This window comes from Paramisgurnus dabryanus, chromosome 10 (genome assembly GCF_030506205.2).
Source record: "Paramisgurnus dabryanus chromosome 10, PD_genome_1.1, whole genome shotgun sequence".
In the NCBI taxonomy this organism is placed as follows: Eukaryota; Metazoa; Chordata; class Actinopteri; order Cypriniformes; family Cobitidae; genus Paramisgurnus; species Paramisgurnus dabryanus.
In genome coordinates, this window is record NC_133346.1 from 7,917,838 (window position 1) to 7,944,314 (window position 26,477).

Below are 26,477 nucleotides of genomic sequence, written 5' to 3' on the forward strand. Positions count from 1 at the left end.
GCAACCTGACATAAATATAAAAAATCCTTAATTTATACATTAACTTCGCAGGTGACAGCTATCCCCAGCCTCCACACATTTATTTTGTAATATTGTCAAATTATAATCGATAATTAAGACAGTAACAACGTGCATATTAAAATATGTTATAACGTGTAATATGGTGTATGACATAATAAGGTATAGGAATTTGTCGTCCCATACATGTTTATCACACTAGTCGTCATTATTCAGGCACCGGCACCGCCCACAGCACATGCACGCGTTCATCTTTCATTCAGCGTCTGTCCGCAGCTATGGCAACATCAGAGGGCTAACGGACTGCGCTCCAGCCGAATGCAAAACTGTTTCGAATAAAGGTAAGAATAAATTAATTCGATTGAAATCTATGCATTAAAATATAAATGATTTTCACATCGCATGTTCCCAGAATGGGTTATGAAGTAAAACCTGCGGTTTATATATGTATTTCCTGCAAATCCTTTTTGTTATCGCTGGCCTAATTCTTTCCATTTTGCGCTGTTGCATTATGGGTAATGTAGTTCTGTGTTGTGGCGTACACTAATCAAATGTATTTGAAGGCCAACGAGAGGAAAACTACAAATCCCAGGTGAAGATGTAAAAAGTGACGTTTGTGTACTGAAGATACAAGCGCGATGTGACAAATATGATCATATGGAATAACTGATTCTGGTTTGTTAGATTGTGTTTTACTTTTAATAGCTTTTAATTCCGTAATAGCAGCTTTGCCCTATATTAAAATCCCGTGACTGTTATCAGTAAATCCACAACGTGGTTTTTCTACTGTCATCATCAATTATTGATTCATTCTCTGTTTTCTTATCTCTATCTCTGTTTTGTTTAGGACTCATGGCCTTCAGTCAGTCCCAAACAAACAAACATCACCGATCATTGATCAACTTGTAAACTGCATTGCATTGAAGTGCTGAAGCAACTCTGTTCTCATCATGAATCTTACTGAGATCTGTGACAATGCTAAGAAAGGAAGAGAATATGCATTGCTCGGAAACTACGACTCATCCATGGTTTACTACCAAGGTGTTATACAACAGATCCATAAGCACTGCCAGTCGCTAAGAGATCCTGCCCAGAAAGCCAAATGGCAACAAGTAAGGCAGATATTTATTGTAGCATGAATACAGCTGATATGTTCCTATTTATGCAATCCATTTGCTTATAGTACACATACTATTATGTATAGAATACAATATATAACACTTTCTTATTTATACCCCAAGAGTATTGTTTGTGTCAGAATTAATATAATCAGTCACCTCTATGGAGATTTTTTTTACTTCAATGTAGCTGTCTCTTCTCTATATCCAGGTTCGACAGGAGCTGGCAGAGGAATATGAGCAGGTAAAGAGCATTGTAAATACCCTGGAGAGTTTCAAGACGGATAAACCAGTTGATTTCCCGAATCCTCAGCCTGAAGAGGGCCCAAGGGACCGTGATGTCTGGCCTCCCCCAACCCCGGCGGAGCACAGGTAGAATAGACAGCTGATTACCGAAAGCCCAGTGGAGTTCTGGGAGCTGCAGAGCGTGGCAGACATTACTTGTCATAATACTGTCACTATGGTGTATACTCATGCACTTATTTCAAAATATAAATAGCATGCATACACCAACCATTTGAATTGAATCCATGAAGCATAACTGTGAAAGACATGTATGTAATAAAAATATAGTGGGTTCTCTTCAATGCAAAAGTTGTTTGCATGTGCTGTCATGTGATTTTTTTTATACACTAATTACATACAAACATTTCTATATGTTTGCAGAGGACCTGCTCAGGTCAAGAAACCAATCATTGTATCAAAGCCTCAGAAGAAAGACTCGCCTGCCATGCAGCATCGTGGACCTGTGGGGAGGGGACAGCCAAATGTCAAAGCTGAAAGACCAATCACCCGCGATGGCCGTGGAAATAGAGTTAAAGATGAAAAGGTTAGTTGGTTTAGTGTAGTTTAAAAGTTGTATTACAAAATTATATTGAAACCCAGACAATTTATGTTTTAATGAAAATATAAGTGAAAGGGGACATATCATGAAAATCTGGCTTTTACCATGTTTATGTGCTGTAATTGGGTCCCCAGCGCTTCTATCAACCAGAAAATATGAAAAAAGAACCACCCAGTAACTTAGTTTTGGTCAACCACTATCTGCAAGCAGTGAAAAAATGGGTCATTTAAATTTGGCTCCCCTTGTGATGTCAGAAGGGGATCTGGTTATAATAATGCCGCCCCTTAATCTGCAACTGTCTAACCATGGCACTGCCATTTAGTGCAGAGATTAGCTCATTTGCATTTTAAAGGACACACCCCAAAATGTCATTTTTAACATGCTATATATAATAAATGATCTATATGGTATTTTGAGCTTAAACTTTTTCATAAGTACTCTGGGAACACCAAAGATTTATTTTATATCTTAAAAAAGTCTTGTGAAATGTACCCTGCAACCCATAACTTTTGCCTTTGTGTCACCATTTTTATTAAAAATTTTTATATTTAATTGCAGGTTACTTTACGTACTTATTCTTATGTGGGTTAAACTCAAATCACGTCATACTGATATTTTCAGGGAAATTGTACTTGACAGCTTAAATTAAAAGTCAATATAATATGTTTATCTTTGGGAATCACCTAGAGGCAGAGAGGCCATTTAAAACATTTTTGCTTATTTTTTATGTACTTGCTTAATAGCTTTACTTTTAATAATAAAAAAAGTTACATATTGCAGGTGTATTTTAAATGTCCATAAAATGCTAACAAAATACCCTGTGGCCTTTTATCAAATACTTATTATTGATGTGTTACAGAGTAAGAAAAATGCCCAGGAAGGTCTTGGTGAAGGAGAACAGAGGAAGTTTGATGGCACAGGCTATGACAGCGACCTGGTGGATGCCTTGGAAAGAGATATTGTGTCCCGAAATCCCAATATCCACTGGTATTTAGAGACATGATGTACCTTTATGTGCCATATTATGAGGAGTGATAGATTAACATATAACTGACATTCAAAAGTCTGAAGATTTCAGTCAATATGTGTGCAAATGATAACAGATTTTGTCTGGGCCTAAGCCTTAGTTGTTTATTTAGGAATGTAGTAGTTTAGTTTTCATACTTTAACAGAGACAAATAAGTAATGTGTTGAGTCAGCGACAGCTGCCAGTCAAAAGGCAGTTTGGACCGTGATTCAGGCAAGCTGTCGTGTGTTACTGTGCCTGCAGGGATGACATAGCAGATCTAGAAGATGCCAAGAAGCTACTAAGAGAGGCAGTGGTCCTGCCAATGTGGATGCCAGACTTTTTCAAAGGGATCCGTCGCCCATGGAAGGTTAATATGTTTGAACTCTATGTCGGAGTTTGACATCCCACATACATAAGGATACATAATCTGAAGTATTATGTTATGGGTTAATGCCAATATTTATTAGGTGTCATTAGGTGTAAGCTTATCAAATTCTTGTGATCATATTTTGGTCCACTAGTGGGCGCTGTTATACTAATTCATTATTATACAGGGCAGATGGCATATACTCAAACACAAAACTCTCATTAGAACTCACCACAGATTAGATACTGGTGAAATATTTTTAGTTCAGTTTGTTTTTCACATGCCATCTGCTCAATTTATGTGTTTTTCCACAAAGCAATAGCTGTATCTGTGTTTTCGTGCACTGGCTCGTAGCGTGTGCCCATGCAAAGACGATACCAATATGTGTTGTTGTTGTCGTCTTTAAATTTCAGGGGGTGCTGATGGTGGGCCCTCCGGGCACAGGGAAGACCATGTTGGCTAAAGCGGTTGCTACCGAATGTGGCACAACTTTTTTTAATGTGTCATCCTCTACCCTCACCTCCAAATACAGAGGAGAATCAGAGAAACTTGTACGGCTTCTCTTTGAAATGGTGAGTGGTTTTCTGACGAAACAAAAACATAATACGTATAAAAGCTTGTATGAATAATCTGACATGGTACAAAACATACATGCACGCAGTTCATAAAGAATCAGAATTTAAAGGGATAGTTCACCCAAAAAATAAGTAAATGATAACAGAATTTCCTTTAAAGGCATAACTATGGGGCGGTTTCCTGGACAGGGCTTATGCTAGTCCCAGACTAAAATGCATGTTTGAACTGCCTTAATTTAAAAACAACTTTGACTGACACATTTTTTTGTGTCAAGATGCACACCAGTATTTTTTTTTGTTAGGTATGTTTGTCCTAATATAACTAGGGCTAGTCCTGGATTAATCTAAACCCTGTCCGGGAAACCGCCCCTATGTGTTTTATAATAGGCTATACATATAAATGATTTTCATCTGGCTTGGTATTTATGTAATTTGTAGTCAAATTATTCTTATTTTATTCTTGTCCTCAACAGGCACGTTTTTATGCCCCCACGACAATTTTTATTGATGAGATCGACTCTATCTGTGGCAGGCGTGGCACATCAGACGAACATGAAGCCAGTCGCAGAGTAAAGTCAGAATTACTGATTCAAATGGATGGTGAGTTTAGTTGGCTGTTGTTATATATTTCATCTCACAGACTCATTGTAACACCACATGGTGTCTTGGCAACAGGTGTAGGGGGCGCTCTAGAGAACGACGATCCTTCCAAGATGGTAATGGTCCTTGCTGCCACTAACTTCCCTTGGGATATCGATGAGGCTCTGAGAAGACGACTAGAGAAGAGAATTTACATTCCACTACCCACTGGTAATCTAACACAAACACAAACACACCCACACACATGCACACACACACACGTACACACAAACATCAGAAAAACATTTTCAAGGCAGTCACGGCTTCTCTGATTTCATCACTCATGTCACCCACTCATAAATCGACTAGCCTGACTAATTCGGTCTATTCAGTTAGTCTTTGTATGAGTCACTCATGATGTTTCATTGTCTGATGAAACTCTCTTGTTAGAGTTATAGTGCTGTTTTACAACTTAAATGTGGCTAAATTTAATATTTCTAATGGAAAAACCTTCAAATTTTGAAAGGAATTACTCACCATTCAAATGTTTATTGTATACTTTTTTTATTAATAGTCATCAAATCTATGACATTTATGAAGTAGGCTATTTCCGTTCAATATGTTTATTTGTCACATACATTACATATTAGTTATTCACAGGATTACTTGCAATAAAATGTGGATAAACTCTAGAAATTATGTTGTGACTAAATGCATCCAAAATAGATCAGAACAATGTTATATTTCATCATCTTCAGTGTAGTCATCCTTTGTCTAGCATTTGAAAAATGATACTCTTGGCATTTTATCAAGCAGCTGTTTGAGGTCTTATTCTGAGATGATTTTGAAATCACATTGAAGGACTTTCCATCTATTCTGGGCTCCTGTTGGCTGCTTTGTCATCCATGTAAAAAATAATAGTGTTTAATTTTCTAATGAAAGATATTATGTTAACACTATTATATTTTGTCTACAAAAGTAATTTCAAACATTAAACATACCTTAGGAAACATTTTAGTCAAGTAGATTAAGTAGGCTTGCAAAGCACAGGAATTCTGGAAATATTCCTAGTTGGATACTTGATTAAAGGTAATTTATACAAACTGTATCACGTACAAAAATCTGACTCATCTTCAACCACGTGCCACAATTCTCATGTATCCCTATGTAATTTTCATGAAAAGTTTCCAAAATTCCCAGAATTGTGCTAATATTTATGATGAAAAACAGTGTTGGGGAAAGTTACTTTTAAAAGTAATGCATTACAATATTAAGTTACTCTCGCAAAAAGTAACTAATTGAGCTACTTTGTTACTTTACATGGAAAGTAATAGTTACATTACTTTTAAGTTACTTATGCGTTACTTTTTCATTCTTGGCTGAGGTTTGATCTCTTTCAGAACTTGTTTTTTTTATGACTGAGAAGTTCTTCATTCAGAATATGCATATTTCTATCAGAAAAATTTCAAGCTCTCGCCTGCCATCTCTGTTTCTGACTCAAACTTTTTTGTAATCAGTAATTTTTTTTATCTAGTTAATTAAACTGAAATGTAACTTGCATTACTTTTTTAAAAAAGTAACTCAAATATTAATGTGTACATTTATAAAGTAATGCGTTACTTTACTTGTTACTTCAGAAAAAAATATTATTACGTAATGCACGTTACTTGTAATGCGTTACCCACAACACTGATGAAAAAGGACTATTTAACACTTTTATAAGCATTTAACATTTTTTTAAATCTTGTCATGTTTTTTATTGATCATTCTTCAAATGCTGATAAAATTAAATATAGTCAACATACGGCTGTTACACATTTATTCTATTACATAGTTTACATGTTGTTTTGAGAGTAAAAATGAGTCTAAATGTTCCTGAACTCCACAGCTGAAGGACGGGCAGAACTCTTAAAGATCAACCTAAGAGAAGTTGATTTGGCGTCTGATGTGGATCTGACGCTCATCGCTGAAAAAATTGAGGGTTATTCAGGAGCTGACATCACAAACGTCTGCAGGTACAGCATGTTTTCTCATTTAGACTTTACATCTCGTCCTAACTATATACAATTGGACCGATTTAGAGTATTTTTCTGTCCTCACTGAAAGCGTAACGCAGTGCAAAGTGACAAAATCACAGTCCTATCTTACATATAATGGAAATGAAGCTGTGAGGGGTTAAAGCACAGTGCGTTCAATAGAATTGTACTGTGGTGTGCCTTGGGTTTCAATTGTCGATGATGAATAAAATATGGTGACTATGGTCAGACTCAGAGGAACTTAATGGTGGCTGCACACTTTTACAATAACTGTACAATTACTGATTTTATACAAAAGCATCTATCATTGTTTAACCACTTTTGAGGTCATGTTAGGTCTTAATAATAATAAACTATAAAATGAGGCTGTACATTTAGATTTGTAGTGTAAATGTGACTGAATAAACCGTGGTTGTGGTCTCAGAGATGCATCAATGATGGCCATGAGAAGACGAATCCAAGGTCTCAGCCCGGAGGAGATCCGGGCGCTTTCTAAAGATGAACTCCAGATGCCAGTCACCATGGAGGACTTTGAGCTGACACTCAAAAAGATATCAAAGTCTGTCTCAGCCGCTGACCTGGAGAAATACGTCTCCTGGATGTCTGAGTTTGGGTCGGTATAAAGAAAACCATGCAGAGGATAGTATGAATTCCCTTGGGTACGGTCCACTATGGAGCAATACTTGAAAAAGACACAATGTCTTAAGACACTTTATTATGCGAAGATGCTACTGAACATTGTTGTGGAAGTGATGTCCTGCTGTGTTTGTTTATGCCCGGATCATTTATTGTCAAAAATGCACCAGATGCCGGTGCAGTCTGTGGTACGACACTGAGACACTTTTATTAGTTACTCGTAGCGTTTCAGTTTTAAGTCTGCTAACATGGATGGAAATAACCTGATTGCTAATAACATGTTGTTTTAAGTTTCACATCTGTGAAGGTTGTGAAAATGATTCTTGTAACATGCATTATTGCGGTTGCTGTATGTTTTATAGTGTGTAGACACTCGCACTGTATGTGTTTTATTTGTTTTACGAGACTTACACTCATAATAAAACTAACATTTATTCTCTTCCGATTCAATGTTGCCCCTTGGCCAGAAGCCTGACAAGTTATCCCCATTTGCTATGCTCACATGTTTCCAGTCTTAATGTGCTCAATTCATCACTTCACATTATACCAAGTTCTTGCTTTCAATGTAATGCTTTGAATTGCTTGCAATCATATCTGGTTCTATTCTCTAATTGAACGTTCACTTTTCATCAATTTCTGATGGATAAAATCAAGTCCAATCCTGTATTTTGTCTCATTGAATATCCTGTTATTGTGTAAGCACTTTAGACACATTATAGTTATCAATACAGTGTGTTCTGTTGTCCTGTATAGCGGCAGAAGGGTGTGACTCAGTTTTTGGGAAGGGGATGAGTGTTATCGTGGGATGTGTACTACAAGTGTGAATGTAGGCTGTGTGTGGATGTTGCTTTTTAGTTTTAAGTTCTTGTACTTACCATGACAACATGTATTCAGCCCCAAGGCTTGTCTGAAATTTATTTTCGCCATCACTGAGATGCAACTCTAGGAAAGTGCACTCTAAAGGTGCATAAAACACAAATTGGTCTAACTAGGTTGCTTGTTTATTCAGATAATGGATTCAAACCAGAAATGTTTTATTATTCTGAATTACTCACCCTCAAGTTCCGAATTTGTATACATTTATTTTTTCTGCTGAACACAAATAAAGATATATACAAAAAAAATGTGGGGCACCATTGAGTTTCATAGTATTCTTTTTTTTCCTACTATGGAAGTCAGTGGTGCAACAGATATGCTTGGTTGCAAATATTTTTCAGAACATCTTAATTTGTGTTCGGCATGAAAAAATTATATAATTTTATGCTAAATCATGCATTAATTTACAGAGTCTTATGATTACAGTAGCCTATATATTAAACTGAGCTAACATGTGCAGACGCAGATGGCAATGGCACGGCAATTGTGTATGCAAAGAGAGTGTGAATGAATCAGACTCATGGAGAACAGTCGGACCGGCTGACACGAAGGCCGGCAGTCATGGGATTAGTCAATACTTCTGTAGCGTGGTCACTATACACAGCTACTACAGGCCAGCTGCTCCAATGACTATTAAAATACATTTGTAATTTTATGCATTGTATGAAAAATATTGTTCTTGTAGATTGAATTAGCAATGCAAAGGTAATTGGTTCAATCCTAAGGCACATACAGATAAAGAAATGTAGATTAAATGCAAGCCGCTTTAGGTAAAATCATCTGATAAATGCGTAAATGTAAAATAACCGCTGAACATATCAAACAAGAAGACTGTACGGCTGGTGGTTGCAATATTGCATGCTGGTGTGTGGGGTGTTGGATTAAAGGCAGATGTTCTATAGGGCGTCTTATGCATCTATTTTTACCCATCCTGTTGGTTCATAATCATTAGATGCATTCTAGAGAAAACCTTCAGTTAATGGTAGACTTAAAGACTTAGTAGTATAGATTCTAACCAATTATCTCTCCACAGCATCTGGCTCCCAACGGATGTAGGTGCTTTAATGGATTTTATATATATAATATATTCAAAATAAAAAAAACGTTAATGGGTGAATTCAGTGTGTGATTTGTACATTATTACATAATTCAACTTCATCTTCTTTATGTTTTGTGTCAGTTTTACTTTTGGAATAAAAAACCAATTTGACCTTCAACGGTCAAATGAATCTGTGCGATTTAAAGGGAGGGGAGTTTTAAGAACGCTACTGTGATACATATGATACTATAACCTTTGTGTTCTTCAGCTCTCAGTTTCAGAGCTCAGCTGTGTTACAGATTCTAATATCTCCCAAGAGACGATGCTTTTGTTAGTCGCTGCTCTTCGTCACCAGATTTCCTGTTTTACACATGTGACCCCCCTCAAAGCCTTAGAGAGAATGGAATTTCCTGAAATAAATACCTAACACAACCTGTTTGAAACCTCACAGGACGATCACAAAAAGCACACATGGGTAATAATATTCAATCAGTGTTTGCTTTTATGAAAATGGAGGCTAATTATGTCAAATGTACTTATGGCTCTTTTATCTTTTTGTGCGGGATATATTTACGTTTATGCATTCGGGAGATGCTTTTATCTGAAGCGACTTAAGGTGCATTTCATCAGTATGTGTGTTCCCTGGGAATCGAACCCATGACCTTTACTCTGCTAATCCAATGTTTTTCCAGTAGATCTACAGACACAGTGTATTATCTTATATTATAAGCGACTTAAGGTGCATTTAAAATATACATTTGATTAGTATGTGTGTTCACTGGGTGTTGAACCCATGACCTTTACTCTGCTAATCCAATGTTTTTCCCATGACCTTTACTCTGCTAATCCAATGTTTTTTCAGTAGATCTACAGACACGTAGTGTATAATCTTATATTATTAGCGACTTAAAGTGCATTTAAAATATAGATTTGATTAGTATGTGTGTTCACTGGGTGTCGAACCCATGACCTTTACTCTGCTAATCCAATGTTTTTTCAGTAGATCTACAGACACGTAGTGTATAATCTTATATTATTAGCGACTTAAAGTGCATTTAAAATATAGATTTGATTAGTATGTGTGTTCACTGGGTGTCGAACCCATGACCTTTACTCTGCTAATCCAATGTTTTTCCCATGACCTTTACTCTGCTAATCCATTGTTTTTCCAGTAGATCTACAGACACAGAGTGTATTATCTTATATTATTAGCGACTTAAGGTGCATTTAAAATTTAAGATTTGATTAGTATGTGTGTTCACTGGGATTCGAACCCATCACCTTTACTCTGCTAATGCAATGCTGAACCATTTAATCTACAGAAACAAAGTGTATTATATTATCTTATAAACAATTTACAGTGCATTCAAAATATATATTTCATTAGTATGTGTGTTCATGGGGTTCGAACCCATGACCTTTGCGCTGCCAATGCAACACAGTTGATCTACAGAAACACAGTGTATTTTCTTATATTAAAAGCGACTTACTGTGCATTCAAAATGTACATCTCATTGGTATGTATGCTAATGGAAATCGAACCCATGAGCTTTACTCTGCTAATGCAATGCTCTACCAGTTGATCTACAAAAACACAGTGTATTATCTAGTATTATATCATAAGTGACTTCTGTTGCAATCAAAGTATACATTTCATTAGTATGTTTGTTTACTGGGATTCAAACCCATGACCTTTGTGTTGCTAATGCAATGCTCTACCAGTTTATCTACAGAAACAGTGTATAATCTTGTATTATAAGTGACTAATGTTGCACTTAAAGTATACATTTTATCAGTATGTTTGTTCACTGGGAATCAAACCCATGACCTTTGCGCTGCTAATGGAACCCTCTACCAGTTGATCTACAGAAACACAGTATTATATCTTATATTATAGGGTGATTTACGGTGCATTCAAAGTATACATTTCATTAGTATGTTTGTTCACTGGGATTCAAACCCATGACCTTTACCCTGCTAATGCAATGCTCTACCAGTTTATCTACAGAAACACAGTGTATTATCTTGTATTATATTATAAGTGACTGATGTTGCATTCAAAGTATACATTTCATTAGTATGTTTGTTCACTGGGAATCGAACCCATGACCCATGTTCCACTAGTTGATCTACAGAAACACAGTATTATATATTATATTAAAAGGGTAATTTACGGTGCATTCGAAGTATGCATTTTATCAGTATGTGTGTTCACTGGGAATCAAACCCATGACCTTTGCGCTGCTAATGCAATGTTCCACTAGTTGATCCACAGAGACACAGTATTATATCTTATATTTTATTAAAAGGGTAATTTATGGTGCATTCGAAGTATGCATTTTATCAGTATGTATGTTCATTGGGAATCAAACCCATGACCTTTACCCTGCTAATGCTATGCTTTACCAGTTGATCTACAGAAACAAAGTGTATTTTCGGATTTTATATTATAAGCAACTTACTATGCATTCAAAATTTACATCTAATTTGTATGTATGCTCCCTGGGAATCGAACCCATGACCTTTGCACTGCTAATGCAATGCTCTACCAGTTTATCTACAGAAACAGTGTATAATCTTGTATTTTATTATAAGTGACTTTTATGTTGCACTCAAAGTATACATTTTATCAGTATGTTTGTTCACTGGGAATCGAACCCATGACCTTTGCGCTGCTAATGGAACCCTCTACCAGTTGATCTACAGAAACACAGTATTATATCTTATATTATAGGGTGATTTAAGGTGCATTCAAAGTATACATTTCATTAGTATGTTTGTTCACTGGGTATCGAACCCATGACCCATGTTCCACTAGTTAATCTACAGAAACACAGTATTTTATCTTATATTATATTAAAATGGTGATTTATGGTGCATTCGAAGTATGCATTTTATCAGTATGTGTGTTCACTGGGAATCAAACCCATGACCTTTGCACTGCTAATGCAATGCTCTACCAGTTAATCTACAGAAACACAGTGTATTATCTTGTATTATATTATAAGTGACTGATGTTGCATTCAAAGTATACATTTCATTAGTATGTTTGTTCACTGGGAATCGAACCCATGACCTCTGTGCTGTAATGTTCCAATAGTTGATCTACAGAAACACAGTATTATATCTTATATTATATTAAAAGGGTGATTTAAGGTGCATTCGAAGTATGCATTTTATCAGTATGTGTGTACACTGGTATTCAAACCCATGACCTTTGTTCTGCTAATGCAATGCTCTACCAGTTAATCTACAGAAACACAGTGTATTATATCATATTATAAGCCACTTACGGTGCATTCAAAGTTTAAATTTCATTAGTATGTGTCCTCAGTGGGCATCGAACCCATGACCTTTACGCTCCTAATGCAATGCTTTACCAGTTGATCTACAGAAACAAAGTGTATTATTTTATATTATAAGTGACTTACGGTGCATTTTAAAATATATATTTCACTACTATGTGTTTACTGGGAATCAAACCCATGACCTTCGCACTGCTAATGCAATGCTCCTCCGGTTGATCTTCTGCACTCCCCAACTGTAGCTAAACCAACTACAATTAATTGCACCAAGTAGTTTTTGAGAAGTCTACAATCATGTCTCGCTACAATATCAGACAGAACTGCTGCTTCTGGGCTCCGGGCCACAATGAGAAACCGAGCCAAAACTGAAATCACACGGGTCCCCGTCTCATTAGACCATACCAGTATGTTCTGCCTAACCGCTGCGCTGTAACATTGTTAGTCAGATACAGGATATCCCTGAAGGGGAGAAACAGCTAAACAATATTAGCCCTAATCAACATTGTTTGTTAACGAAGGCTGAGCCAGACATTCTTCCCGATGATAACACCCCACGCCCAACAGACGTAAACAATACAGTGTGAGACCTCTGGCAACATTTTAACCCCTAAATATGGGCCTGGTTTACAAAAGTGCTCGGCACACATGGCGTTTTAATCGCAAACAGTTGCGTTTGATAAAGAGAGTTTGTTTAAGTGCTTCCAGTAAACCTACTGAAATGTTAACTTGAGAGTGATTATCATTCAGCCCTGCAGGGGTCACTACAGGGGATGTGGATGTAAAGTATGTGCTATTACAGTACATACAATATTAAACTACCATTAACAAAGTATAATACCTAGGCTTATCTGAATAAGTTACAGCAGTACCCTAAACAGAACACAAATGTGAAATAGTTGCACTAATGCATGAGGACTGCATGGATGCCATCTGCCCTAACTTAGAATGATTAGGCACATGTGATATTTTACATTGATGCATTTGGCAGATGCTTTTATCCAAAGCGACGATGCATTTAAACTATGCATTTTATCAGTATGTGTGTTCCCTGGGAAATAAACCCATGACCTTTGCTCTTCTAATGCAATGATCTCCCGACTGAGGTACAGGATGACCATCATTTCGTGGAATGATATTCAACCTGGGCAGCTATGAGATAGAGATGCTCATTATGCTAATGCTAATGGAGGTCCTATGAGGTAGTCTGGTTATTTTTGTGACTTCCTGTCATTGTTAAAAATGTCAAAGGAACACAGAACGTTTTCAGGGGTGTTGAGGTTTTCGGTTACGGTCACACCAACCCCTAGCTGCACAAGCTAATGCGGGATTTTTCCATGAATGAGGCAGGTTTAAGTGGTATTAAAGACAACTGTCTGAAAGATGTCAGCATGATGTCACAGACGATTAAAAAGCCACATGGAGTATCATCTGTGAAGTGTTGTTATGTCACACACTTATCACCCATGTTTGCTTGGTGGATATAGTGCGGTTAAAGGTAAAGGAACATATAGGGAACGTTGACATGTCTCCTAAACATAATAATGTAATGACGAGGCAAGGAAGGCTGGATCCTATTGCGTAATCTATAACAAGGAACTCCAGAAACAGAAAACAAAAGACTTCCAAGCAACAACAATACCAGACAACCAAACACAGGAATCATAGTGGTATATAGAGGGAGACTTATACAAACAGAATAGAACTCAAGCATCCACAAATAATTAAATATTGGATGGTGTCTTGTAATCACACGTTGGCCAGAAACAGGTGTTTCACTGTCTGGCCAATGTGTGATTACAAGACACCATCCAATATTCAAATCATTTACCATTTCATGGGAGAATATAAACATTAGGCTTAAAGTATTGGACATGTTCAATTTACGTTCCAAACATTGTTTCTGAAAGACCCCCAAGAGTACACATTTTGGATATCTTCCTTATCTAAAACACTTTTAAAGTTAAGATCTTAAAGTACCATTGGACTGATGAGTGAGAACAAAAAAGCCGGATGGTAGCCAATTCCTGCGAGTGGGAGCCAGTAAGCCATTTGTGATGAGTTTTTTTAAATATGGCATTTGTGCAAAACGTTGTAGTGGATTTTTAAATCACTTGGCTATACATATTAATATATATATATATATATATATATATATATATATATATATATATATATATATATATATATATATATATATATATATATATTAAATGCATTAAGTATTTATTAAGTATTTATTGACTGTGTATCAAAAGCATGCTCATACTGAAGACACTAGCTACACATTTTATAAACATGCAGTCGATTTTTGCCGTGTTAAGCGACATTGTATGAGTACGGTAAAGATAAACAGATGAAACATACAAAGGGTCTCCACCCTTTATAGAACAGTGTATGCATTGCAGTTGTTGTGATGAGGTAATACTGTCATTATAGCCACACCCGACCTGGTACGCACTAATCTTATGTCTGGGCGGGCTTTACAATGACATCTATGTTTCGGCTTAAAATGAATCCAGTCATGTTTAAAACTGTGAAGTCACCACCTTTAAGTGAACCAAGTACAAAAACTCCTCTGTAACCCTGACCTTTAAAATGATAATGAAGTTGAGAAATTTTAAAAACTGAAACAACACATAAAGTCATAACTAAACCAAACTTGTGATCTCATGGCTGTGTCAGAATAAGAATCAGAGTTGCATTATAAGTGTTTTTAGATTAACCTTATTTTTTATATATCTAATGATGTCAGATGTAATATAGCAACATATTAAAATGAGAGTTTATACAAAAATATACACATCTTCTTATCGTTTTCAACATGTCACTTTTTTAAAAAGTTTTTCTATAAAATAAAAGTGAATATGGATAGATGGGGCGTTAAGATTTTAAGTGAATAAAGCATACAATTTCTGGAATAAATTATGGCTCGTACGTCATATGGACTATTTTTCATACGTTTTAGTCATTTTTATAGATCAACATCATCCACCCTCATTTACTTTTATTGGATGGAAAAAACTTTTCGGAGATTTTACAAAACATTTCCTTTTGTGTTTCACAGAAGAAAGAAAAGTATTTTTTAAAATGACCAGAGAATAAATAAATAATGCTAAATTCTGGATGAACTTCTCCTTTAAGAAGTATTATGAAAAGCCAGTTTTAAAGCTCAGACTGAAACTGTGGAAATGTTTGGGGAGTACACCAGAAAGTTTCTTTCGAAGTTGGAAAGAAAAACAGAGAATGGTGGCTGCCATGGCGATTTGGGCAAAAGGCACACACAGTAAAACTTGTGGTACAGTACAGAAGCTTGTACTTCAACTAACCATTCAAACACACTTTGAACCCAAACCGGGACAGTGAAGAGCTTTATGGAAAAGTTCAGAACTTATATATGAAGAATAAACAGGTTTTTGTTTGGACTAACCACTTTTTATGGTCTCACACACACCTTTCTAAATATATTGGCTAATTTAGTTCCTTACTATTTACTGTGAATCTCAGCAAAGATGTGATTATCGTGTTTCACCGCCATAAGCAAAGATCAATGTTCAAGGTAGTTTAAATGCCAAAATGTTAATAATCAACCAGAAGCACCACTTTGAATTTTTCAGATTTTTCCATTCCAACTCTGATATGCTTTTTTGACTGTTTTATTGTAGGTTTATTTTGTCTTGTAGGAAATAAAAACAAAAATGAGATAACTTTATCACCATAGTTTTTTTTCTCTCCTAGACGGCAATTAGTTTAAATGGAAAACAAATGGAGATTATCTGTATGTTTCCTGCTGCTCATGCTCTTCTACTGAGAAAAAAACCATGGGAATCTCAATTTCATGGGGGATCTCAACAATGTCTAAATGTAAAGAAATTCATCAGAACTAATAGCAATCCTAGTCTCATTATAAGTTTATTTTTCTAAGGCATTTTACAAGAAACATATGAAACAAAACGGATACTTGCATGAAGCATTAAAATAACAACTCTATTAAGTCTAAGCTATTATTTCTGCTTAAAGGGCGGACCACACAGTGTCAGAAAATAACAAGACTGTTTCAATGTACAAAACAACAAACAGTGGACAGATCAAGTGGCCTGCTTATAATTATTTACATTACAATGAATGCACGTACAGTGCATCTAACAGTAGTTTGCATTGTTCTCCTTTACGCAGGATTACGAGTCATTGTTTATCAAAGTCAACTACATAAAACCCTCAGGCCTGAGCTAAGCTACCATGTCTGTGCTTATTCCAAAAGTAATCTCACTTTAGCTCTGACTATTGGTCCAGAGCTGACTATACGTAACAGAGAAGGACTTCTCCTATGTCATTTAATCCCAGGTAATTGATTTCCCTCTGTGTGCATTTGTAAGTACAGTATGTCAAATGTACCCTGTCTTCTTGAACTCTTGTCCGAGTTTGTACTCATTGGCTTAAATGTAAACACGCTATTATGCTGATTAAAGTTCACAATCAAACAAAGGAAGTAGTTACATGTTTGTCTGAACATCAACAAAGTCACAAACACAGACGGATAAAGATCTCCGTCGACCCAGCAGCCACTCCACTATAGACACAAACACACTGGTTTCAAACCCCTATGCATTTTTATTTATTCACAAGTTGAGTGGTTCTGCAAGTATTTGTGGCTGTATTTTGTCTTGAGAGGAAAACAAAAGTGTTTTTGGATGCAGCGCTGAAGCATCAATGACAGATTAAGTAGTTAATCCTCTTGAGGTTCTGTGGGTCTGACACCCAATGTCACAATGAATTCCTTTAAGCACCACACAAAACAATATGCAGAGTCAACAACACAGATCTAGACCTCATGTTTCTAAAGCAAGGCCACACATATACTGAAACTGCCACACACAAACATGCAGACACAGATTGACACATAAACTTGTTCATAAAATAGCTATCGGTACAAATTGCCCTGATTGAATGCATTGGTTAACAAACTCAAAGCCAAAGTCAATAACAAAAGGGGAACAAAAATATATATCTTATTAATATAAATACATTGGTTTTGCTACAGTAACACAAACTGTAGTGGTATTTCGGTAAAAATATTGCACATTTATATGCCATGTCTATATGTGTTACTTTTCTAAATCACATGGTTCTAAATACTACATTCTGATTGGTCAATAGTTCAATTATGACCAATGTTCACATAAAATAAAAACAATTTCTCAGATCTCAATAATGCACCCTCAGATGGTCATGATCACAGCAAATATCTTTAAGATTATACAAAAGTTGTTTTTACCATGTCAGGGTTTATTTGGGAATGATTGGCCTGGCTTATCGTACATTTTGTTTTTACATAAGATTATAATTAACTTAAATGTGTGGCACTATTTTTAAATAGGCGGCCTACCATAGCTGGTGTCATAGAAACCCTAGTTACATTGACCTAACCGATGAGATGGTTTTACATGTGGTTACTATGGTCCCACTAAATACCACAGTTAAACTACAGTCAGACAATGCAAGATGCTGACTGCACATTTTTTAAACAAAAAACAAACAATATGCTGATGATGACATTTCCGCAGGATTTCTGAAGTTTATAAAGTCGTAATAAATCATTTTGCTAAAAGTTCCCAAATCAATTCCACTAATTCGTTTATTGTGAAATGTATCTCGACGTTCATAGTTTCGTGGGCTCGTCTCTCTCTCTTTCTCTCTCTCTCACTCACTCTCTCTCTATCTCCGCCTTTCCCCTTTAACTGCTGGAGGGTGTATTCATCCGCACACACATAGGGATAGACATCGCGCCGTTTTATCTGCCTCACCAGCTCCGGTTTCCCCCCGCTCAGCCTTTCCCCCTCGTCAAGTGCCGCCATGTTTTTCTGAGGCAGGATGACAGCAGAGACGGAGCGCAGACGAAGACGGATATAAGATTGAAAAACCCCTCGAATTAACTCCTTTTTTCGATCAGCCGACGCTCTATTTTTTTCTATCGCGGACTCGCTTGGAACTCATTTCTCGACGTATTTACGAAAACGTTCGCGTTTGACGATACGAACCGAGCGCAGAATTGTATTATTTTGTTTTCCTATGGCGTAGGCACATTATTTCCCAATATATATTTTCTATTTCAGGATGGGAGGGGGTCCTCCTACGTAAATGTAAAATTCAGAAATTATTCCCACGTTTTTAACTTTATATCATGACAAAGCGAGCAGCCAAAAGCGATTCCTGAAGAAGAAAACCCGATTCCTTCCTGCGCGTAACTACCTCGACCAGCAACCTACAGGAATACCAGACCAGGTCAACTGCTTTGCCGCAAGTTAACCTGCTTTCAAAACTTAATTATTTACTAAAAAAAGGAAAGAAGAAGAACTTTCAGATCTAAAGTGAATATCAAAACCGAGCACATTTTAAAGATGACGGCCAATATCGCAGCTGACATGGTAAGAACGCATTTATACGCTGCATATATTTGTTTTTTAAAAGATTTTTGTTATGTGCCATTGAGCAGCTGTTGTATTTAAGTACATCATTTGTATAGATTTAATTATATAGGCATATTACAAAGTATTTGAGATTCAATACGAACAACCAAGTTATGGTAAATGTCAGGAATCTGCCAAAAAAAAAAACGAAAATTTCCAATGTATGTGTCAAAAATGTTTTGCATATGTGTACTGGTTATACCACCTCTTTGTTCCAGTAAAACTCTAGCAGGAAAGGCATTAATGCAACGTTAAAGATATATTAACTGATACCAGTGGTGTACAGGTGGATAAGGAAATCCCAAACAATAAGACCAAAAAGTCATTTTGTGAAGAGAATGACGCCATAGCATCTGTTTAAGCCTAATTGCATCTTTGCAGAATGACAGTTTAAGTTTTGCACTATGACATGAGCTTAAACAGATTAGTGGGTGGTTGTAATACTGCTGTCCTGTATCCAGAAGGTCTGTGGTTTGAGGTCATGCCCAAATTTTTTAAAGCTATAATAACCCTCAGTACATTAAACTAATATTTCTTCGTTTTTAAAATATTGAGGCGAATGTGGACACATTTTTTTAGCATTTAACTGTAAAGCAATGTCCCATGTTACATGAGCACGCTTTGAATGTGCCAAACAGCTGGTCAGGCTGTCAAACTGAACACACGAGACACACTGACATTGCAGAGATTCAATTTGAAGTAATGGGGGCTGATGTGATATGATTGGCCTTTACAGTGCACATTCATTTGTCTGTCTGGTACTTCTATTACATATGGCTGGAGTTTGATACTGAAGTGCTGAAAGGATCATCTGCCCTTCCTTGTACCGTAACTGTAGATATTAAAAGACAAACGCGGTCTATTGTTGATTAACTTTAAGGACAGAAATACCATCTGACCCTGTTTATGACAATGCATCTATTTATGTCCAAAGCAAGAAAGTTTTCTCACGGCATTACCAAGAAAATAAGTACCAGAAATGGTAGGAAGAACAAACTGTATGCATTATTTGAGATAGCTTTTTAGGGTTACTTTGAAAACTTTAAAGCATGTATAGCATCAATCCCTATGGGAAATACCCAGGGTTTCATATGGGTCTGTAAAGAAGAAATCAAAACAGACTATATAGAGAAAATGCATGACAGCATATATATGTACTAGTGTTTGGGTGTCTATTTTTGGTCTCTTGGAACAGCACGTTCAGTTTTAGGATGAAATGCCATGAGGTAAAACTTTGCATTGTGTGGTCCGAGGGGTGTTAAGTTGGGGGCTGGGTTGCCAAACAATGGGATGTTTGTGTGTGTGTATGAGAGTGTGTGTGTGTATACACATCTTGTGGGTAGGCATTTTAGTGAATGAGCTTTTTTTGAAGAAAGCTCCCATTCTTTCAAAGAAACAAGTAATGTTGTGGAAGCAGTTTGCTTATAGGTGCAACATCGGATATTCCCCTTTGATTGACATTCGCTTTGATCAATCGTGAGACAGACCCAGAAGTGTAAAGGTGAACTTAATGCTCAGGTCTTTGTCATTTTGGGTGGTTTCATGTTGTATCATGTCCTCTGTGTTTAGAAGTGAATTAGTATTGAATCTGTCATGGGGGATGTGAACTTCATATCCCCACACACGAGGAGAGACCTCCCCGTGGCTATTGTGAATACACTTGAGAAGCATTGCTCAGCACTTTCAGTGACTTTTATTATTTTACAGAAAGAATTAAAGTCCTCTATATATGAAAATCCCCCGGTTTCACAGACACAGGCTTAAGGTTAGTCCTAGACTAAGATACATGTTTGAGGTGTCTCAACTGAAAATAACTTGAACTAACAGATCTTAAAATATGCCAGTGCCATTGATTTGTCTCAAGATACACACCAGTAAAGACTTTTTTTAAGGCATGTTGATAAAACATACTTAATTTTACTAAGGCCTAGTCCTGGCTTTAGCTAAGCCTTGTCTGTGAAATCATGCAAATCAATTGTAAGTTTAATGTGCAACACATTTACATTACGAATGGAAGTGGTAGTTATATAAATATAATATAATATTTATATATATATGTACTGTATGTATGTATGTATGTAAAGGCTACAGTTCAACCATATATGTCATCAATAGTTTTGCATACTTGTATAACCAAGTGCAAAACAAGAGATCTGATCAGGGAAGCAGAAAACATACAGGTCAGTCTCTTTGGGAAAGTATCATGCCATTGTAACATCTGTTACGTGACAGCAGACCCTCTTCCGTCCCCAAACTAAAGATAAACACTGCCTGATCTTACACGGCAAAAGCAAGAGATTGAATTATAAAAAATAGGAAAATTAATAAATAAAAGTGTGCTGTGGGTCAGTAAGGGTTAAAGGCTAACGGGAGAGAGAGAAAGAGTGAGAGAAAAAGAGGGATGGGGGAGGAAGTAGCTCAGACTCCTTCAATAAAGGAGCCTTTCAGTCGACTAAAAGACAATTTACACCAGCTCTGTGAGAGATGTGCCTGTACACACACCCGCGCACGCACACACTCACATGGAAAGTGATTCAACGTCAGTTTGTGTAAATAGGACTCAATGTCTTCTTATAAGTTGTTTTGACTTTGCGGTCATATTTCATATTCACTGCTGGACATGAATCAACATATTTGCATTTGCATGTTTCCAGAGACGGATGTCCAACATTTGTGTAAGATGGGCAGAGGTTGACAGTAATGGGTTGTTCCACTGTAAACTCTGGCTCTTGCTGGACTTTATGACATAATTGCGCAAGTATTCTTTGTAGTTTATTGAAGTCACAGATTCAGATCTCGGCCCAAAACTTCCTCCTCTTGCAGGCCTCTACATACCTCTCTCGCTTTTTTAGCCAAATGTTTTTTTTATGTACGTAAGATATGACCTAATCCATGCTTTAAATCGAACCTAGAGGTATGCAGTAGGGCTGGGCGATATTACTAAAACATCGCCCTGGAATTCAACTTGTGTCTTGATATTTATGCATTTGTTTAATTATAAATGGCTTTAAATTAGATTTTTTTCACAGCTATTGTACTGTGTTGTATTGTATGTGTAAAATAAAAAAGTGTAAAAATCTTAAAGTAGCGTAAATAAGGAAGCTAACATGAACTAACAATGAAGAATATACACTAGTCAACATTTGAAGTGGATCAGAAAATGTAATCAAGACAAGAATCGGTATTCTTCAAAATTTTAAGACAACTTTTATGAAGGGTTTTGATCCACTTCTACTGTTGACTATTTTTACAGCATTTGTTAGTCTTTGCTAATGTTACCAATACAGTTTTTCATGTTAGTTCATTGTGCATTATCTAGGGATGCACCGATAGGATTTTTTGGGCCGATACCGATTTAAACAGACAACTTCTGGCCGATGCCGATATTAAAATATTGGTTTGAATACCTCTGACATCACGGAAATGTGACGCTCCTTACCATGTTTGAAAGTTTCACGCACAATGGAATCCTAACAGGAGTTAACTTACAGGCGGTCTTGTCTACATCACCAATCCCAGAGAAGTAAACTGTTGCCTACAATCCGTGTGTTTGTATAGTCCAAGAAAAGAGGTTTATGTTGGAAACAATAACTCGCGTCAACGTTTCCTTTGGGGTATGCACCTTTTGCATATCGTTAACGTACTAATACGCACTTACACACCAAAGGAAATGTAAAATCGTGAAAAAAAGCGGTTTATCAGCAGCTACTTTAAGTCACAAAGGTGCGATGAATTTTACCTGCGGTGCTGTGGTTATATTGTTTGAGAAAATGTGAATGGTAGAAATATAAATGAGAGGGTATTCTTCAGTTTTGTTATACATAGTAGAAATTCAATACTATCAAAAGACCATTTCTATCAGAAGGCCATTTAAATGATGGGAACTTGGGAAGGGAAGTGACTGAGTTCCCTCCCCCTCGCCGTCTCTCTCTCTTTCTGCAGATGTCTGCCCTTTTTCAGCAGTAGGCACGTGGACAGGGCCTGCAGGGCAGGAGGCTGCCTGCCTTCATCTGTCTCTCTCTCTCTCTCTCTCTCTCTCTCTCTCTCTCTCTCTCTCTCTCTCTCTTATCTTGTGTCTTTTTTCTCTATACTTCTATTTTCCCTTTGATATCATGTTTTGGCACTAATATCTGTATTTAGGGTGCAACACAGTCTTATGGTAATGCGTATCTATTTTACGATGTAGGTATTTTGTGTGAATTAGTTCAAATCTCATTCGTAGATTTTAGAATGATCTGCTTTTGCCATGTGACATTGGAGTTAGTGGTAGGTTTTCATCTGTGCTTTATTCAGACAATCATACAATTTTGTATTATTTACATTGTATGAATTAATGCGAAATTGCCACCGTTTAAAGGAGGTATTTTTCCCATGTGATTAAGTTGGAAATTAACACCTGCCAAATATGGGTAAAAATTAGTTTAGGTTACTTACCACCTGGGTGGCTTAATAAGGAACTGCAACATAATATTTGTAAAAATGAAACATTTAAATGATAATTTGACCTTTCATGTTGTATGTAACTTGAGCAATTGAAATACTAAACTAAATAAAAACACATATTGATATTTTCTAACCAGGGAAATGTGTAACCTTCAAGACGTGTCTCATTGACCTTAAAGCTTATTGAATATATCTTATTTCAGTTTAACTCGAGATGTCACTGATTCTAGGTTGAATATATTCAATGCCACTGAGCTCACCATGCGCATATGTATTTATCACAGGTAAGACAATCACTAGTGTAAAGATGACCACTTACGTGACTGTGATTGCCGTGTTATCAGACAGGCCTGTATTTATTTCTGTAATATTACCAAGCCTTTGATTTATTTTCCGGTGAGATGTGTGAGTGATTGTCCTTCAAACTGCTGATGGGGCATCTGGGCAGCCTGAGACCACAGCTATTAGTTTGCTGTGGTCGTGATTAAGTACGGAAGCAAAATCTAGCTCTTTGGTTCTAATGGGTGCGATGCGATTCGTTCAAGTGAGTCGAGAGAAGACGGAGATAATGGCTAAAGGACGTTGTAGACATCTTGAGGAAATTACTGCGAAACGATCGCTTTTCAAAAAGCTATTGAGACCAGTCCATCATGGGAAAAATGTATCAAGGGAGCGGGAAAGGTTTTTGTGTTTTCAAGTGCAAAAGCTTCGGGTGAAATCTGAAAGCAAAGCAAAGCATATATGCACGTCCTCTAAGATATATTAAGAAGTAGGAACATTATGTTCAAAAAAGCGTTAAGAGAAACTAAGCTACTACATTTTGTAGCAGAGACCCTTTCACTTTTTAATGCTTGTACCTGTTCATGTTATTTTAGAGAAAGTAAATGGTTCTCATATACTTGCAGAATGTTATAACTTGCTTTACTCTGAACAACTCTGCCCTCCAGCCACCTGTCATTTTGTCTGTCTGCTTGTCTAATACATCTCCCTCTTTTTCACTCCATTTCTCACTTTGGAATGGATACGAGACACTGCTGACAGAAAAATCAATCACTTTATGCACAAACAACTGCACATCAGAACATCCAGGCTCTTTTCGTTTGGTGTACATGCCATGTTTGCCCGTGTATGTGTGTACACATGAATATGAGTCAATTCACAAATTCCTGCATGAATTTGAGCCAGCTTTAGAGGTCTTGAAGATAGACAATCACAGGGCCCTTAAAATATCACTAGAGCCTCCTTTCTCATTTTAATTTCACGTGTTTAAATGGGCCATCTTATTTTCAGATCTCATGTCATTTAATGCGGTTATCACTTTCATCCTGTGCAGGGCTTCTTATAATGACAATTTAAAAGTCTTATGCACATCTGAAGGACATAACATATTAATAAATGGCCAGGCGACTCATTTATAATGCGTGCGTATGCCCCAAATGGTCATTGAAATGTGCATAAGCAATTTTCCACGCACATATCAGGTTTTATAAAAAAAATAAGGGTTAGAGCATGCGTACGAGTCGAGCCTGTGCATAACAGTTTACGTATTTAAGCATGCTAAATTTACATAGTATGCTTTACATAGTCCTAGTTTACATAGTGTGCTTGCTTGTACATATAATATGCTTTATTTTTAAGATGTTTACTGAGTTTAGTTTTTCATATTACTTTCTTAATACCTTATACTTATGCTGTGTAATGCATTGTTTTTGTAATGTTTTATTATGGGAAACACTTGATGTGAAACTTGTTGTGTGTATATTCTGTAGAAGTCTACCGATAATGGATTTTACCGATACGATAACTAAGTGGGTTCCTATTTGTCGAAAATTTATTAATCGACCGATAGTTTTTTTAACTCTTTCACCGCCAGCGTTTTAAAAAAAAGTTGCCAGCCAGCGCCAGCGTTTTTCATGATTTTCACCAAAGTTTAATGCCTTCCAGAAAATGTTTGTCTTTAAATATATAAACATACAATATAACAAATGAAAGAACAGACCCTCTGCTTTCAAACAAAAAAAAAAAACGTTTCATCCTACCTTCAGTGGTTCTTTTGTAATCAGCTTTTGAATATGGGTAGGTTTCTGCAAAAACACCACATTTTGAGCAAAAAGCAGAGATAATCCCATTTTTGTGACAGACTTTTCATAGAGATCCCATTCAGAGCGATCTTTAAAACAGACACGGACATGCAGCCGCTTGCCATAGGGCAATACTTCCGGGTTTAAAAAGTTGCGGATAATAGCGGTATTGCGGAAAGACGAAAAATCTCGTCATTGGCGGGGAAGCGTTTTTTCTCAAAATATAGATAAAAGTAACCAGCTAAAAAATTTACTTATGCAAATCGATTGTAAAAATCATGACATTTAACATTTCGGTTGGATTTATCTGCAAGTATTTTTGTGTAACTGTTGAGGTACTACTACTAATATTAGGGATGCACCGATACTGGTATCGGGTATTGGCCTCGATACCACATTTTCTAAAGTACTCGTACTCGTTAAAAGTCCCCCGATACCTGAAATCGATACCACGGTCTGAGAAATGTCTATGTTTGAGCGGCGCATAAGGGGTTAATGCCTCTTGTGTTGTCCAAAGAGGCAGAGTTTACAACAAACTGGAAAACTAGTCCTTTGTTTTTTTGTTAAATTATATGACTAAAGCTGTTACCTGTAAATTTAAATCATGTTTTTTCATTAAGTACTCGGTATCGGCAAGTACTGAAATGCAGGTACTCGTACTCGTATTCCAAAAAAGTGGTATTGGTGCATCCCTAACTAATATTATTGTCCTGTCAGTCTTGACAACAAAATTAGGTTCCTGCTAATGCAGCATCTATTCAGCAAATTAACTAATTCATAATGATATGAAGCAATCGTCGCACTCGGATAAACCATGGCCATGGATATTTTGCTGATAGCCGATTGTTTCACCAATGAACTATTGGTGCCGATTAATCAGCAAAACCGATTAATCAGTTTACCTCTAATATCCTGGGCTCGTCTTACCTATGTATACTATACAGTATGTATTGCCTATACATACAAGCCTATGCTTCATAAAAAAATACTGAATCTGGTCTTTTAATATCGCAGTCTCACCTGCCTCTAATTTTCGGGTAGCCGTGAAATGCTTGATTAGCAGGTTTAGGTGTGTTTGATTAGTAGA

The 26,477-nt window shown here is 36.6% G+C and overlaps 2 protein-coding genes across 3 annotated transcripts in view; both read left to right on the forward strand.

The window, feature by feature from the left end:
• Positions 1-237: 237 nt before the first annotated feature.
• katnal1 (katanin p60 subunit A-like 1) lies at positions 238-7,846 on the forward strand. Of its 2 annotated transcripts, XM_065260557.2 has the most exons (12): positions 293-359; positions 582-693; positions 866-1,130; positions 1,348-1,508; positions 1,803-1,965; positions 2,840-2,967; positions 3,251-3,356; positions 3,770-3,928; positions 4,405-4,531; positions 4,607-4,741; positions 6,399-6,525; positions 6,971-7,846. In XM_065260557.2, exons 3-12 carry the CDS (start codon positions 969-971, stop codon positions 7,167-7,169), a joined length of 1,467 nt encoding a protein of 488 aa, XP_065116629.1. In that variant the 5' UTR covers positions 293-359; positions 582-693; positions 866-968; the 3' UTR covers positions 7,170-7,846. The 2 variants fall into 2 exon arrangements, with proteins under 2 accessions (XP_065116628.1, XP_065116629.1); XM_065260556.1 differs by lacking the exon at positions 582-693 and having other exon boundaries at positions 238-359.
• Positions 7,847-18,146: 10,300 nt separating this feature from the next.
• Positions 18,147-26,477, forward strand: part of ubl3a (ubiquitin-like 3a) — a 29,588-nt gene continuing 21,257 nt past the window's right edge. The window contains exon 1 of the mRNA XM_065260555.2: positions 18,147-18,824. Coding sequence (XP_065116627.1) covers positions 18,798-18,824 — 27 coding nt within the window. The 5' untranslated portion in view covers positions 18,147-18,797. The remainder of the gene's footprint in view (positions 18,825-26,477) is intronic.

Coding starts and splice junctions, on each gene's coding strand:
- katnal1 (XM_065260556.1), top strand. CDS start 969: ATGAATCTTACTGAGATCTGTGACAATGCTAAGAAAGGAAGAGAATAT. Junction 2,968..3,250: donor CGAAATCCCAATATCCACTG/GTATTTAGAGAC, acceptor CTGTGCCTGCAG/GGATGACATAGCAGATCTAG. Junction 3,357..3,769: donor GGATCCGTCGCCCATGGAAG/GTTAATATGTTT, acceptor TTTAAATTTCAG/GGGGTGCTGATGGTGGGCCC.